At 43.0% G+C, this 16,530-nt stretch overlaps 1 protein-coding gene across 2 annotated transcripts in view; it reads left to right on the top strand.

Moving 5' to 3' along the window:
* The window catches only part of LOC308313570 (homeodomain-interacting protein kinase 3-like), a 43,810-nt gene extending 29,766 nt beyond the window's left edge, over positions 1–14,044 (top strand). Inside the window, exons 11-18 of one of the 2 annotated variants that reach the window (XM_080760767.1) lie at positions 222–316; positions 973–1,115; positions 1,507–1,671; positions 2,824–3,228; positions 3,793–3,954; positions 5,233–5,528; positions 8,496–8,647; positions 9,324–14,044. In XM_080760767.1, the coding sequence (XP_080616893.1) occupies positions 222–316; positions 973–1,115; positions 1,507–1,671; positions 2,824–3,228; positions 3,793–3,954; positions 5,233–5,528; positions 8,496–8,647; positions 9,324–9,920 (2,015 nt within the window). In that variant the 3' untranslated portion in view covers positions 9,921–14,044. The remainder of the gene's footprint in view (positions 1–221; positions 317–972; positions 1,116–1,506; positions 1,672–2,823; positions 3,229–3,792; positions 3,955–5,232; positions 5,529–8,495; positions 8,648–9,323) is intronic. The other variant, XM_080760768.1, reaches the window with a different exon arrangement.
* Positions 14,045–16,530: the final 2,486 nt, after the last annotated feature.

Raw genomic sequence — 16,530 nt, forward strand, 5'->3', positions numbered from 1 at the left:
ACTCTTACTTAATGTTATTATAAATCCAAATCCATCTCGGCCAAACAAATAGCTAGTTGTTTCTAGAGTTGAATACCTTTTGTTCTAACATAAAAAAAGATGGTAAAACATTGCAGAACATGTTTGCCTTATCCGCAAATAAGCTGCATCTCTCCTACTGCTGATCAGAGAAACGGAAGACGCTGAATAAATGACCACTCTTGTCTCTTGTCTTGTTTTAGGCAACCTCAATCAGCCAACAGGGTACTCCGTTCCCATGGTAACTCAGGCCCCTTCCATACAGCCCCTACCAATGAGGCCTGGAGTCATGGCTCAGGTAAAGCACACACAACAACATCCGTTTTATTGCCTCGTACAACCATTATCACATTATGAGTACAGCACTGTGAGCTGAAAATTGATTAAATCGATTACTTTGATTAACCTCTGTAAATCAGTGGTTCCCAAACCTTTTAGTTCAAACGTCACGAAGAAAGAAAGAACAGATCTACAAATAGCAAATTACTGAAAGAAAATAAATCATTCCATTTGTTTTTGAATTCATTACATTTTTAGCTTTTTTTGGGGGGGAATGTTTTGAAGTAATAATAATTAAAAACGACACGTATAGGAAACCAAAAAAATGTAGGGACCCACAAAAGGGTCGCGACCCAGTGTTTGGGAAACGGTGCTCTAAATCCTTTGCGTTAATTCATCCATTTGAGTGTTTGTATAACCCATTCTGTACGGGAACCCATTTTGGTGTTAGCTATTGAAAAATAGCAGATCTACAAGCTCATAGCGCGCCACCGAGTGGCGCGCTACGAGCTTGTAGGTCTGCTATTTTTTGAAAAATCGAAGAACGACTGACATTTTTTAGAATCTGATCTCAGGTCAGAATGGGGTTAATCAGACCAGTGTGTGTCCAGTGGAAAACCTCGTATGAATCTGATCTCAGGTCAGAATTGGTTAACCTCCGTGTTTGTGTACTAGCAGGCCTGGTCGAGCCGAGGGCAGCAGCTCCTCGTCCCCGCAGCCTGGCAACAGATGACTGCGGTGGGCCCTCCTCCCTCCCACCCCCCGCCCCCGCCCCCGTCCTCCCTAACCAACGACACGCAGAGGATCAGCGACTGGGGGTGAGTCACCCGCCACCGGCCGTCGAAATGGTGGAAATTCCCCTGCTTTTAGGATTTTCCCCTTGGCATGGAATTTCTCTGTGGTCATGGAGGGTTTTTTGTTTTATTTTTGTCATTTAGAATGGAGAGGGGAAAGTTTTCCAGAATTTAAAAGAAAACGCAACCGTCACAATACGTTGTATTATGCGTTGTGTTATGTTAATCCTAGAATGGATACAGGCTGGTTAAAAAAAGAACATATATATTTTTAAATAATGAAAAGTAAAAACAAATGTACTCATATTTTATGATGAAAGATTTCATCTAATTTGCCAATAGAGACATTTAAAAATCTATCCAAACAAAGCACATCATTCTTCAGTTTGGTGCTTTTTCTTTTGCCTGTTTGCAGGAAATTGCATCCTCACAGCGGCCACTACAACTCTGTGATGCAGCAGCCTCTCTTGACCAATCACATGGCCCCTCACCCTCAACCAATCAACATTGGCATAGCTCACGTCGTGTGGCCCCAGCCAGCCAATAAAAGGAACATTAAGGAACGGCATGCCCACAACAGGTGAGTCTTTTAACACTTGAAGGAACAGATAGCAGGTAATATTTTTGGGAATTGTCCAGTTAACGAAGAAAACTGTTTATACTGTACTGCTGTTTAAACCACTGTTAAAGCTGCTGTGTAAACTGTACTCTCCAGTATCAAATGAGTAAGGCAGTAAGTGCAAAAGGTACTCTATGTCTCAAAACAGAAGCACAAATCGAAGACACAAATAGAAAAGCTGGAAGTATTTCCTATTCTATTTGTGCCTTCTCTTTGGACACAGATGTGTTGCTGTCGGGCAGAAACCTTGCCCTGTGTTTTTTATGTGTCACAAAAGTTGCAAAAATAGCACATTCTACCAGCTAACATATCAATCTCTCGTAGCACATTGTGACGCGTAAGCTTATAGATTTTTGAATTTATAGATTTATAGACATTTTGAAATATTTGGAAAAAAAGGGTTTCACAAATAACTCGAGAAGTTAAAACATCTGCACAATGGTTTAAAGCTCCCAAGACCTTGGGGAAACCAGGCAAATACGACTGACAACTGAAACACTGAACCCGTTTGTTTCAATGTAGTTTATTGTACCATTCGTTACTGAACCCGTTTGTTTCAATGTAGTTTATTGTACCATTCGTTACTGAACCTGTTTGTTTCAATGTAGTTTATTGTACCATTCGTTACTGAACCCGTTTGTTTCAATGTAGTTTATTGTACCATTCGTTACTGAACCTGTTTGTTTCAATGTAGTTTATTGTACCATTCGTTACTGAACCCGTTTGTTTCAATGTAGTTTATTGTACCATTCGTTACTGAACCTGTTTGTTTCAATGTAGTTTATTGTACCATTCGTTACTGAACCTGTTTGTTTCAATGTAGTTTATTGTACCATTCGTTACTGAACCCGTTTGTTTCAATGTAGTTTATTGTACCATTCGTTACTGAACCTGTTTGTTTCAATGTAGTTTATTGTACCATTCGTTACTGAACCCGTTTGTTTCAATGTAGTTTATTGTACCATTCGTTACTGAACCCGTTTGTTTCAATGTAGTATATTGTAGCATTCGTTACTGAACCTGTTTGTTTCAATGTAGTTTATTGTACCATTCGTTACTGAACCCGTTTGTTTCAATGTAGTTTATTGTACCATTCGTTATTTCCATCTGAAGGAACTCCTCTCACGCCAGCAACGTCCACGTGTCCATGTGTCGAACACCCAAGATGGCGGACGTCGTTGCACACGCATCGATGGCGAGAAACCACCGGCCCTCCCAACGGAGGGAGTGGCCTCCGCAGGGAACCTGCAGGAACCAGGAAGTGCCGAACACGGACGAAGAGGAGGAGGAGGAGGCCGAGGAGGAGGACGTGAGCTGCTTCAAAGAGGTGGCGGCGGCCCCGCCCTCCTCCTCTAACGGACAGCTGGAGGTGTCCAATCAGCAACAGCAGCGAGAAGTGGCCGTCCTGATGGGCGACACGCCCAGCCCCACCCCCAGCGTGATCAGCATCCGCAGCGAGGCGACCGACGGCGAGGAAGACGGGGAGGACGACGAGCGCCTGAGGTGCCGGCTGCGAGAGTGAGTTAACGCCAACGGTTAGGGGTCGTCCCGATCCGATCCCATCGCGGGACTGGGAAACCGGGGGCGCCGATCACGTCATTTTCAAATGATCGGAATCGGATCGGGAGCAAAAAAAACAAACGTGATATAAACCGTTTCATATTTGATATAAAGCTTTATCTACAAGATAGGCATAGAAAGAAATAATGCAATGTCAGACCCACTATCTCACAGTAGAAGGTTCTATTGAAGTGTTAAGCACATCATGAACCTGGCTGCTAACTCATTTCAGAGTCTCTATATTTTTTTCCCTCTCCTATCCTCAGAGCGCCTCTTTATTATGTGCAATAAAAGACAAAACGGTAAATTATTAATGCACAGATATTGACCACAAACCTGTGTGGTGGGGGGAGGGGAGGGGAGGGGGGAGCAGTTGTCTGTTGAAGTGAGTTTGCCCATATTTTTTATAGAACTCGTTCAGTTGGAAGTCATTCATCTCAGGCTGGAGGCGTGAATAATGTGAGTCGTACATGAATCACGCGTCTCTCTCCATTGATAGCTGACATTGTGTCTCTTCTCTAGGTGTAAAGGGGAGTGTGTGTGTGAGGCGTGCAGAAACACCAGTGTGTCTATGGAGAGGGTGTGCTCTCTCAGCAGTCCAGACAGCAGCCTGAGCACCGGCTCCTCGGCCTCCGAGTCGCCACAGTCCAGTCCTTCTCTGTCGCCGTGCAAGAGGCCCAACAGGTAGCATTCTGCGGGGGGTTGTTGGGCAGTGGTACTGGTCGGTTGGGTGGGGTGGGGTGGGGTGTATTAAAACGTTCTTTAAAAGGTTGAAATGAATTACAAAGTTTACTGACTTCAGCAGTTCAACAATACAAACGGGTGGATATGAAAACAATATGGCTTTGGTTCAATAATTTACGTGCATTCTGTCGGCCTCGTTGCACCAAGAATGTAAACGACTAGAACAATATGTACGTTCCTTTTTAGGTAGCGAGTTCACACTAAGTGAGGCTTCCGATTAACTGGATGCAAATATACAGTGAACAATAATAATAATAATGTTTATAACTCTTTCAGTCTTAAACTAAATAGTGCAATTCTCTTTTTACTGTTTTTAATTCTATTTATGACCTTTTTAGCTCAACATGAAATTAACTTATTTTAGCTTAAATAAATCACAAATCACAACATGGGGGTTATGTCTCCCAAGTCTCCTTGCTGATTCTGAGGGCAATGTTTGCGGTAGGTAGCAAACATGAACGCTAGGGCGCAAGTTCAGAGAATAATCCAATATCTGCACTGCGTGGGTGTGGGCGTTTTAATTTATTCACAGATTAAAAAAAATGTTACACTGGCTTGATATCAGTGTTCGTGTTTTACATATTCTTTCATTTACCAACATGATTTTAGCTGGGGACCACCTGGTTCCATTTGTTAAATAAACATTGATTTTTACAATATAAATTGGGGTCCCAGAGATAGAAATGCCATGAAATGGGCGTCGGTAGACTAATATGCATGTCAAACTGGCGGTCCTTCAAATGAAACGGGTTAAGAATCACTGCTAGAGCTGTAAAAATCTTCTCTTAACCCATTCTGAACGGGTTTTGGTGTTCACCCATTCACCCATTTTGGTGTTGGCATCATGTTATGCTTTAGCTATTGAAAAATAGCATATCTACAAGCTCATAGCGCGCCACCGAGTGGCGTGCTACGAGCTTGTAGGTCTGCTATTTTTTTGAAAAATCGAAGAATGACTGACATTTTTAGAATCTGATCTCAGGTCAGAATCAGGTTAATCAGACCAGTGTGTGTCCAGTGGAAACCTCGTATGAATCTGATCTCGGGTCAGAATGGGTTAAAGGGGTCCTTTTCAAATGGGCGTCCGACCCGTGGGCTACTTAGTGTCCATTTGGGGGGTCCATGACATGAAAAGCTTTGGGAACCACTGCCCTAGAGTAATGGATGCTGGAGTTCTTAACTGGGGCCATTGTTGTTGTTTTTTTCATGAACGCGCAGCATGTCTGAGGACGACGGCCACGAGAGCGGCTGCGACACGGTGGAGGGCTCGCCCACCTCGGACACGTCCACCTCCCCGCGGGGCAGCAGCCCCTACCGTTACCACGGCAACCGCAACAACAACCACCACCACCGCCCGCCCCTGGCCGCCATGGTGCAGGCGAGGCTGGCGGCGCCCGCCGCGGTCCAGGGGAGGAGCCCCCACCACCACGGCGTCCGCACCATGGTGGTGCCACCCATGAGAGTGCAGAACAACAACAACTGCCAGGGAACTGAGGGCCGTGCCCATAGAACTGGTGAGTGGCGCTCGCGGGCTTAGCTTTTTTGTTTTGTTATATTTGTTTCTTTATTATATTAATATTTTCCCCAATCATAATATGGGTCAATAAATCGATAGCATACAAAAAGTGTATACCGTATGTTTTTTTTGTTTTGTTATGATGACTGGGTTTCAATTCAATGTTTCTTCACATAACTGTAACCCATATTACTTGGTCTACTGTCACCTGTGCTTTGGCCATTTCTGCTTTGCAGGTCATGTGGGAGTGTTCGGGGCTCCCCCCCACCCCCTAGTGGGTCATAGCGGGGCGTCCCACCCCTCAGTGGGTCATAGAGGCTGTAACAGTAACAGGTGATAATTTTAGAACATGACCGGCAGCGAGCTGGTCATGTTCTAATACCGTAGAAATGCATCCATAACCAGGACATACTAGTGTTATTCTAAGTAAGCCTTTCTGTAGCCATGAGGCCCATAGGGCAGGAGCCTGTCTCCTGTTTCTGTAGCGTGATGCAACTTGATGTACAAGTACACCCCCTGGACATGATGTACAGTCAAGTACACCCCCTGGACATGACGCTACTATGTAGTATGTAGTCTTTGGTATGACCCGGCCGAGGGTCAAACCCCAACCTCCCAGTCTCAGGGCGGACACTCTAACCACAAGGCCACTGAGTTGGGTGTTATCTAAAGACAATGTTTAATAATGACTAATACATACCTCTTTCCTTTTAACCTGTAGTCTATGATTTATGGGAGACTAAGACGTAATTGGAAACCTAACCCAGTTTAGCTAATTAAAGTAATACTGGTATATTTAAACAACTCTGGTTCATCACAGAACAAGAGCAATTCATACAGTTTGGTTCTGGTAGTGGAAAATCCATACGCAACTAAACGGAAACACCACCTCATTTAAACCATTAGGCTGTCTCACCTGTCACCGCGATAGCTGCGGGGGAGGTTCTCAGGTGTCAGTCACGTCAGTCACATCGCCCCCCTCGCCCACACACGACTGTCGACACCCACACGGTCATCATGTCCAATGAGCGATCACCTTATGGAAGGGGCGGACAAGATTTTCAGCTTCTTCTGAAACACCCTAATTTAACTGTCCCTTTCCTTGACATCGCCGGGGGAGATAATGCAACTTATTCTTTATATCCTGAATGTAGTCCTGTGGGAAATGGATGCATTTCTTTACGTTTTGGTTCACGGCCACTGTCTCTCTCTCTCTCTCTCTCTGCTGGTTCTCACCAAAATGGCAGACGTTGCCTGTTGACACTGATCTCAGTTTAGTTCAACATGCAATTCCCCTCCAGTCGTGGAGTTTTTTTTTTTTAAACGGGGTGCAGAACTTAACAACTGCCCATAGACAAATCCGTGCGGGCTGTCCTGGCGGGCGCAGTCATCGCTGCGGTGTCACATTAAGCACAGCTTGACAACAACGCAGCATTGATTGCCTACAGCTGGCCTTACAGGGCACTGCCCTGTGGATTTGTCTATAGATCAGAGTCCAAGTTCAACTAAACTCCTGAGGTTCTTTTGTTTTGCTTTTTGCTGAGTGCCAACAATCTGGTGTGTTCTCTTGTGTATCTCTACCTCTTGTTTCCCCCAGCCTGTACTTAACTATCTGCTTCAATTTGCCACAGTGCTGCTGCTCGGCCTTTATGAAGAAAGATACTTTTATATGACAGGTTTAATCCTTCTTGACAAGCAGTAAAAGTTACATTGTGCTGCAGCCATGAACAGGCAATTGTTATTCTGCCACACCACTACTGTAACTGTAGCTCAAACATTCCATCGTTCTCCCCTTAAGGCACTGGCTGAGAAAACATGAAAATGACTGAGAACAGGATTACCCAGTTATCCAGAAAGCTGATAACATGTACCTCAAGTAGTTGTTCTTGGCGCTTTATCATTCGTATGTAACCTGCCACTGTGTTACATGTTGCTGATTGTGTTGTTATTCCATACAAGCTATAGTATATTGCTTTATATGAAAATAACTTTTCAAAGTGCTCATATATATATATATATATATATATATATATATATATATATATATATATGCCACAAAGAATAAGGACCTATTTTTTGTCGATACGCACCGCAATCATGTGCAGTAGATTTATCCGAGCTCCACAGACCAAACATCTGTATCCATTTATTATTGTTTATTTTCCTCTGTCTATTACCAGGCTTTAATATTAACATTGGTGGAAACAGACCTTGTAATCCATGTCTGTCAGAGAGTTGTCAGGTTCTATAAATATCTGCTCTCTCTGCAAGTTATCTGACAGGAAGTGCACCATATGTTTGTGGCAGGGATAGACCCTGCACGCAGGCCCCAGACCCATCCTGCCATCTGCTGCCTGGTCAACATGTTCTGCTATATAAATGAACCGGACACTGGTCCTGTCCTATTATTATTATTTAATTTTGCGTCCTCATGCTAATACGTAGCATCGTAAGGTTTAGCGGCATCAATCTGTCACTGATTTATCACTGGCTTCCTTATCCACATAGAGAAACTGGATAGGACCACTATCACTTAAGTTTGAGGTTAACGCCGGAATAAAAGTCAACCGTACAATCTTTTGTGATTTGTAGCTTCGAGGTTTCAGGGGGTTCTCTTCATACGTCTTCAAACAGAACTCTGTGTTGTTGTTAAAGTACATCATCCTATCTGATTGACCTGTCCTCTGTGTTGCATGAGTTCTTCCTCCCTTCAGGTTGTTACTGTTTGAAGACTGTGTGTTTTGGATGTTTTAAATCCCTGCAGGTTATGCGGGATGAAATTGGTGTATTGTCGAGCATATTTACACAGTGGCCATTTTGATCTTAAAGGCAGTCATACTCCTCGGGGGGGGCGGGGGATAGGAAACCCCAACCCGGGACATAAGGGCATGATGGCCAGCGTGTGAGTATGGTCACTTATGTTCCACACCTGACGAGCATGGCTGTTCTCTGTTCCTCTTGACAGGCTCAGACTCATGGTCCCGCTCCAAAGGGCGCTGCGGCAATGTAGGCCGACGGAATGTACCCTCCTCTGTGGCCATCCTCCCCTCCGTCCCCCTCCTGCCCCGGCAGCAGAAGATGACTTCACTGCAGCAGCAGCCGCTGGTCTTTGGACAGGTCAGTTCTGTTCACTTTCTGTCTACCCAATGTCTGCAGGCTCAGGATCTGGGAGCTGTTTGACGTCACACATAGTCTCGCATTGCCAGACAACTAACTGTTCCACATTCTCCGAATGCTATAGCCGAGTAACGGAAGCTTCCTCTGCTGCTCAGACCGGAATCACCAATCACGACACGGTGCTCGTGGAACTCTAGTCCTGTTGAAAACACAACCGAGACGGGAGCGGGAGATTCATGTTATTTGTGCGCGGATAGTTTAACACAGGAATGTATTCTGGAATGAACACAGACAAAACTAATGACACACGAAATAACGCAGGAAACGAACTAGCCATCTTATCTTCAACAATCAACACACTGTTTTGCTTTAGAGTAGGACTTGTTTTTGCCGCTGCACCAAGTGAGGGGATGCGTCACATCCACTTTATCGTTAACTCATGGAAAGAGCTCCCGTTCTCCTGACTGTATGACGGAAGAATTAGAAATTTGCTAGAGGCAACAGTCTGGCCACGCGAGACTACATATAGGGCTGTCACAAATTCACAATTACAAATTTAACTTGTCAATTAATTGTCACACAATTTATTAAACAACATTTTTTATGGCTATAACACCTTTTAACTGTTAACTAGAGTTAACAAACTGGGCCTCTAATGAAGCGCTCTCCCCCTCAGGTGCAGCCTTACGGTTCCAACCACAGCAGCAAGGAATGGAACGGCAACTATGGCCCCCTGCGGCCGCACGCCTACATCCCCCCTACCATGGACACGCATACCTTCACCCATCTGCCGCACAGCAGCCCCACGCACACGGCCGCCGCCCCCCACACGCAGGGCATCCCCACCCACACCCTGCTGTCCTACCCAGCGGCCGGCCCCCTTACCGCTACCCACCACCACCACCACCCCCACGCCATGCTCCCCTCTCACCCTCACCCTCCCCCTCTCCTCCAGCCTGGCTATGGCCTCTCGCATCCCCAAGGGGGAGCTATAGTTCACCAGGTGACTCTGGGCATCAACTCCCACCCCCACCACCCTGGACACCCCGTTCCCCACACCCACAGGCTGCTGCCCTCTCCGACCATACACCCGCATCACCATCACCAGCCAAGCTACCCCCACCACCACCACCCCCATCAGTTCAAGCCTCTTTTCCCCCCTCCTCCTCACTCCTACATGGCCTCGCCCGCTGCCTACACAGGCTTCCCCCTCAGCCCCACCAAGCTCAGCCACCACCAGCACCACCACCACCACCAGTACTCGTATATCTGAGGAGCAGGACAGGGCAGCAGCAATACCACGTGATGGGGAAACGGGCTGGGACCTGGGCGGGTAGAAGCAGCAGCAGCAGCAGCAGAAATGGACATCTGTAATTAAAACATCCACAAAAAGAAGAGATCGAGGAAGACGCAATTAGGGATAAGAGAATTGATAATGTGTAAATGAGAATGAAATGAGCCGAGGTGTTGCTCGAGATGATTTAAAGTTTTGTGTGCGGTGTGAGGACGATGACGAGGGGAAAGTGAAAGACCTTCGTCACCTCAGCTGCAGTCGTGGTATTGTTTGATTGTCGGTGCAAGGGAGACTTCCTTGTGAAATCATGTCGGCCGATTGAAATCTACAAAGCTTTACAAAGGAAGTGGTGATATAGTGATATAGTGGTGATTAAAAGTCAATGATGATGATTGAGAGATTCGAAGTCATAATGTGTCTTTTGCACATTATCTCCCGTTAATTAGTGTTTTGCGTAATGCTTGGAATATGAAATGATTAACCGCTGGGTTTTATTTGTCTGAGCCCCATCAGGCCTTCTTTCCTTCCCTTTATCTCTGTTGCCTTGTAGCGTGCCGTGTGCTAACCAGTCAGCTCTGTTTTTGTTAAGCCATCTTGTATTGAACAGACTCAAATTGTCTCTTTTTTTTTTTTTCGGGGGCAGACTCACTGCTGCTGACATCTTCTAGTGCCTTAACAATGGAGTCTATGGTTCTTCGATTTTAAATTTTAAATGGAAACGGGCTTGCAAAGCACTTCGGCTTCGGCTTTCCGTTAAGTATATATAACGGGCTCAGCTAATAGAAGTGGGGTTTAGTTTTAATTATTTCAGCAAGGGTAAACCCGTCACTTTGCTTTCTAACCGAGAGAATGATTTTACCACACGTAGGTAAATGGATGCACGTTTAGGGCTTTGACTGAAAGAGCGTTCGTTTCATGTATATAAAGAATGTTGTGATTTGATATTTTGATAATCGATTTCTATTCACTATAGTACTTAATTCATAACAGTATTGTCACTGTTTACTGTAACTGCAATACAATCTAGATGGCCTCCGGGTTGCTGTGTTTTGTGTTTTGTGTTTTGTTTTGTTTTCATTTAGGCTATAATACTTAATGCATTTGACTTTTTAGATTAACATTTTTGGGAGTGGTATTGATTAAAAATAAGTATACAGGTAACGGGTAGATTATTTCACGCTTAATTTTCAAACGGCTTCTCAGTGTTTTAAATACATTAAACCTAGAATCTTTACAGTGTTGCTGGGCTATATAGTGTTCAAGGTGGCCTATAGTGGCAATTGTTTTCAAATATCTGAGACAAAACAGTTGAAGCATGCTGTTTTGTCAGTTTTGATACATTCCTGCAGGGTAGACGCCACGCCGAGTGTTAATTTAACTCTTGAGAGTGTAAAACAAATGCATACGGGTTGCACTTTTACTCTCTCTCAGCGTTCGATTAAAACTGGATTTGATTCCTAGTACCATAGAGCTCTGCATTCTGTCAAATGATATTGCCTCTCGTATCGGCTGGTATGTTACTGAAATCAGCACCAAAGAGTCAAAGACTGTTCATTATTCATTTCAGAACCATCGGGCTCTAACCCCACCTCTCCTTTCACCACCACACACTGTTGTTTATCTATCATCGAGATGATATCAGAATATATTATGAGAACTATATTTTAAAAAAGGTTGAGGTTTTATTTTTCTTAGCTTTGTTTGGCAAACTGTATGTCGAATGTATAGATAATACGCTGCTATGTTTCTGATTATCTGCCACTTCCGTAGCTGTGAAATTAGAGGACTAATCGTGTTCTGCCCTGCGTTCTTTATTTTGTATTGTAGTTCTGATGGCTAGATACAATAGAGGTGGGTTTATTTTGATCATAGAGTATATTGAATAGTATTCTTATAATGCTAGTGCCTCTGTATATTTGCTTTGTCGTTTTGAAGTGATTGTAAACCTGCTGTAATGGAAGTATAAGTTTTCTTTTTGTTTGTTTTTTATTCTGTTGCTTTTTGGTGTGTGTATGGGTGTGATTTTTGTTTGTGTGTGTTGTGTGTGTGTGTGTATGCATTTAGCATCAGTATTTTATCATGGAATTTTAGTTGGGTTCATCCTTGCATTCTGTAATTGGTGTGTTTTTATGTTTTCCTTTTTTTTTCCTGAGTTTTATTCTGATGAATTTCTTGGCTGTATTTACACTTCTTTGTACTGTACAACTAGTGCCTTCTTCAAATGAGTGGTTCACAGATTGTGTCTTGTGTTGATATTGATATCAAAGCGGTTGGACTTTGTAGAACATTGTTCTTGCTAAAAGGGGATCAGCTCTTAATTTCAGCTCTTGCAACCCCAAAGTTATTTTGTTTATCAGACAAAGCTGACGTCTGAAACGATCCTTGCTTTCCTTCAGAATCCTAAGAAAGTATCAAGAGTCAGGGAACATTTACGACACTCTTTAAGCACCAAGAAACACCGTACAGTACTCAAATATATGGTCGAATACACGCAAATGCAAAGCTTTACTCACAACCGTGAATGTATTTTTCGAACTAAATGTCTTGTCTTTTGGGCTTCACGTGTAATGGTCGTATTTGATTGCATTTGTATTGGCTACTCTGAGATATCTTCTCTGTTTTTTTTGACTGGGGTGTCTATTTGATTACTTGTGTGCAGCTATTGCCATAAACCCCGATTCATACTTGGTTGCACACCGGTGTTGCACACCGAAAATGGCCGATCTACAAGCTCCCAGCTCGTTACGTTTTGAGCTTGTAGATCGGCTATTTTCTGTGCGCGATACGATGCACAACAAAGTATAACTGAGGCTTAATAACCCAGATACCATCATGTGTTTCAGTCGAGATATTTCATATATTGCTTTATTAGTTCTCAGATACAAAGCTTTTGGTCCAAAGTTGTCCCCCTCCTCCCCATGCAGCATCTAATCTATCGTGTCGGGATGTAACCGTTTTGCTATGTTAAAGTCACGGGTGTGCTTTCTGTATTTTGTCTAATATGCTACTGTGTTGGCAATCCCTGATATTTTGGATATACAAGAGAGGAGCCCAGGAGCATGCACTGCTAAGCTCTGGATGCTTTATAAGAAATGTATAAGAATGGGTTTGGTGGCACACTGATTGCCTTCACTTGAAGAATTTTGATTTGAATAGAAAAATAATCATCTGTTCAATTTAATTCTGTAATGTGCAGCCTCTCTTGATTACCATGTGTTCTCTTTTTTCAGCTCAGCACCCATGACAAGATATGTATAGTTATATCATATGGTTACAGTAATGTACATTTACTATACCATAACACGACCTCTTTTAATTGATTGCTTAAGTGTGTTACCAGAATTAGACCTATACAGAGACATGTCTGCCTCACAAAATAGGAATTTGTTTATCGGAATTATTCTATAAATACCTTCAAGTATTCCAATATGTACTCCCTTGGTGATGAGTGCCTTCATTCGGCAAAATCTACCAATCCTCTTCTTTTGCAATAATGACAAAAGTAGAGAAAATACATTAATTATTCTGTTTTTGCTAGGTTCCCATTATGATAAAATGTAATGGGTTTAATGATTGTCAAGAAAGAATACGTATCTAATTTGGGTTCTGGGCTGAGGAAAAAAAGTTTTAAGAATTCCTATACGATTCCTATGACACATGTTTAGTAGAAGTTGTTCCACAAAGTTATAATTACTGGCGTCACGTTTAACGTACTTAGACAAAAAAATATCTAGACGTGTTTGCTAAATTTAAGCTGTTACTGTTTTAAATGTGTGTACTAGATTTGTGTGGCTTTATGATTTCGTTTTTTGATTTTTATTTTCTTAAACGCTACACTAGTTTGACATGTAGCAACTGCACTGTGCAATATACAACAGTATGAGGACTGGGGAAATGATTATCGTTTGGATGTATTCATGTGTGTCTTATCAGTTTGCCCCCTCTAGTTCTCAGTGAGTTTCAATGTGACCAAGCCTCATGTACTTGTCACACAAAAGCGGGTTCCTTCTCGGTGACTCTTATTGGTGAGTGTCAAATTATGAATTGACGGTGTACTATGTCGAGATTCACTTTGAATAAAAAAAAAGGATCTTTTGCTTCAACTATCCTGCAGTTTGTGCACTTTTGATGATTAACCTTCGACCTGAAATTAAAAAAAAAAGTCTGAACGAATATATATTCAAAGATGTGTGCTGCATTCTCACGGTTTTTCAAAAATAGCAGACCTACAGATCTGTAGATCTGCTATTTGTCAATAGCTAAAGTGTAACATAATGCTTGGTTAAAACACCAAAAGGGGTTCACGCCCAGAATGGGTTAACCAAGAGCCAATGAGTGCAGCTCTGCAGCATGAAGTTGTTTACAGTAGATCTTACAGTGTTATGCATTATAAGAAATTATATGCATTTTATGACACATTTCCAATCACTGGGCTAATCACAATTAGCCTCATTGTTCACAAACTCTGATGGCACCAGTAAGACACAATCTCTTCATTGTGGTGAAAGGACTAGTCTTGAACAGACAGACAACAGTTCAGTCATTTTCCTTCAGGTCCTGCAGTTCATATTAGGCAACAATCTATGGGATCACACTGTCTCCTCTGCACGTGGGTGCATAATCTGAATATAGAGAGTGCTCAAGGTAAGACCATTCTAAGATCAGATGAAATGTTGAGGGGTATTTGATGTTTGGGTCTTTTGTTTAAATACCAAATGTAGGTGTCGGAATATACATTTTCTTTTTTATTGTTTAGATTGACATGTTTTAATGAGATCCCATAATCTGACGGGTAATCTGATAATGGTACAACGGCTACTCTGAGAAGAACAATATCTAGTCTACTACTATGACATCTATGACGGATCTGCAGTGCAACGTGGCCCTAACTCTAGACGGCCCAAACCTCCGGTTCAGATATAATTCGTCTGGTGCCTCTCCTATCCATTTAAACACAAGTCTGTCTGAATGGGTTGTAATGTTGGCTTTGTGGGATCCTCAAATTACTGTTCACATTTCACACAGTACTAGTATTACCTACCCAGCATTACATTATCCACAATTATCACCTCCACATATATTTTATTTTGATAGTATATTTTCTTGAATCAATCTTGCATATGGTGTTGCATATGTGCCTTTCTAAGCTAATATAATTTTGCTATGGCCATCTTATAGTAGGGACCTGACTGCATAACTATCTATGCCTGAGTGTCAGTGAGGATGTTAACTAAGTGAATCTTTGCGCCATCTGGTGGCAAAGGGAGAGCTGAATCATTTCTAATTATTTTCAGCTTGCAAGAGAACTGTTTGACGGTGACCTTGGTTTGATTTGCTAAAAAAACTTCCACCCACAAGGAAGTAAACAGGAAGTAAACAGGGGGGGCGGCGGGGTTGCGTTCGGCCACAAACGGAATTAAAACACGAATTTATTGAAAATTACCGACTTAATCGCACCTCTAACGTTTGGGGCATCAGGGTAAGCACCTTATATTTTGCATTTGCACGTGTTCGGAGCTCAGCTAGGGCTCGTGTCCGTGCAATACAACCACAGGGGGAAGAACACTATATGAAAATGTAAAAAAAAGCTCCTGCTTGCCAAGTGTGTCACTTACAATAACTCAATTGCATTAAATAAAACAGCTCTTACAAGAACAAGTTATTTAAAAACGTCAGTATTGTAACTGAGTACGGTATTAAAGTCATTACATTACATTGAATGAATGAATGACCTTTATTGATATAGCACCCTTCTCAGCACGAGTGCACAGGGTGCTTTACAATAATACAAAAATAAAACAACTATAACAACAGCAGGCAGCCATTATCACAGAGTAAACAGTGAAAACATAGCATCAAAAGGACAATAAGAACACACAGATAAAAACACAAACAGTAGAAAGTCAAGTGCCTGCTCTGCCGAGTTTATATTTAGGCCTACTGTAGTAGTAGGCCTACTGTTTATATTTGCTGTTGACCAAATTACTTCAAAATATCGGCCCGTTCTGCCATATGCACCCACCAGAGGACGCCTAGTTCCTGTGACTTGATTTGCTAAATAAAACATTTACATCAAGGCAGTGCTGGCGTCACACAGACTTGATACTTGCCTCCTAACGATAGAGCGGGAGGGGGGGGTTGACGGTAAATAACTAGAGAGAGCGATATCATGATTTAAAACACCAGATTTCCGCCAGAAAGGCGTTTGAGGATGCGGGAATAACTGACCCGGGCGATCCGTGGCGTGGATGTTCACCAGGCAGCGCTTTGGGGGCGGGGGTGGGGGGGCTTTTTTTGTTCAAGGTAATTGACAAACGCGGCTTTTCAGCACCAAGTGGAAATGGAGAGCGCCTTATTGCAGTCGCATTAGGGGGGCTTGCTTGACACGCGCACACGCGGGGCACACACACAACAAACGGCATACGGTTTTTGCATTTCTCTCTCTCTGAGCCTCCTTTGGTTATAGGGCTCATGGAGAGACTGTCTACACCTGGGGCAGGTCGATGATCATCATCAGACGCCGTTCGCACAACGACAGACAAAAGCGTTAGATGAATTTGTTTCTTGGATTAATTAATTGGTTGACCAA

The sequence above is a fragment of the Protomyctophum bolini genome (genome assembly GCF_963924005.1).
Source record: "Protomyctophum bolini genome assembly, chromosome: 4".
In the NCBI taxonomy this organism is placed as follows: domain Eukaryota; kingdom Metazoa; phylum Chordata; class Actinopteri; order Myctophiformes; family Myctophidae; genus Protomyctophum; species Protomyctophum bolini.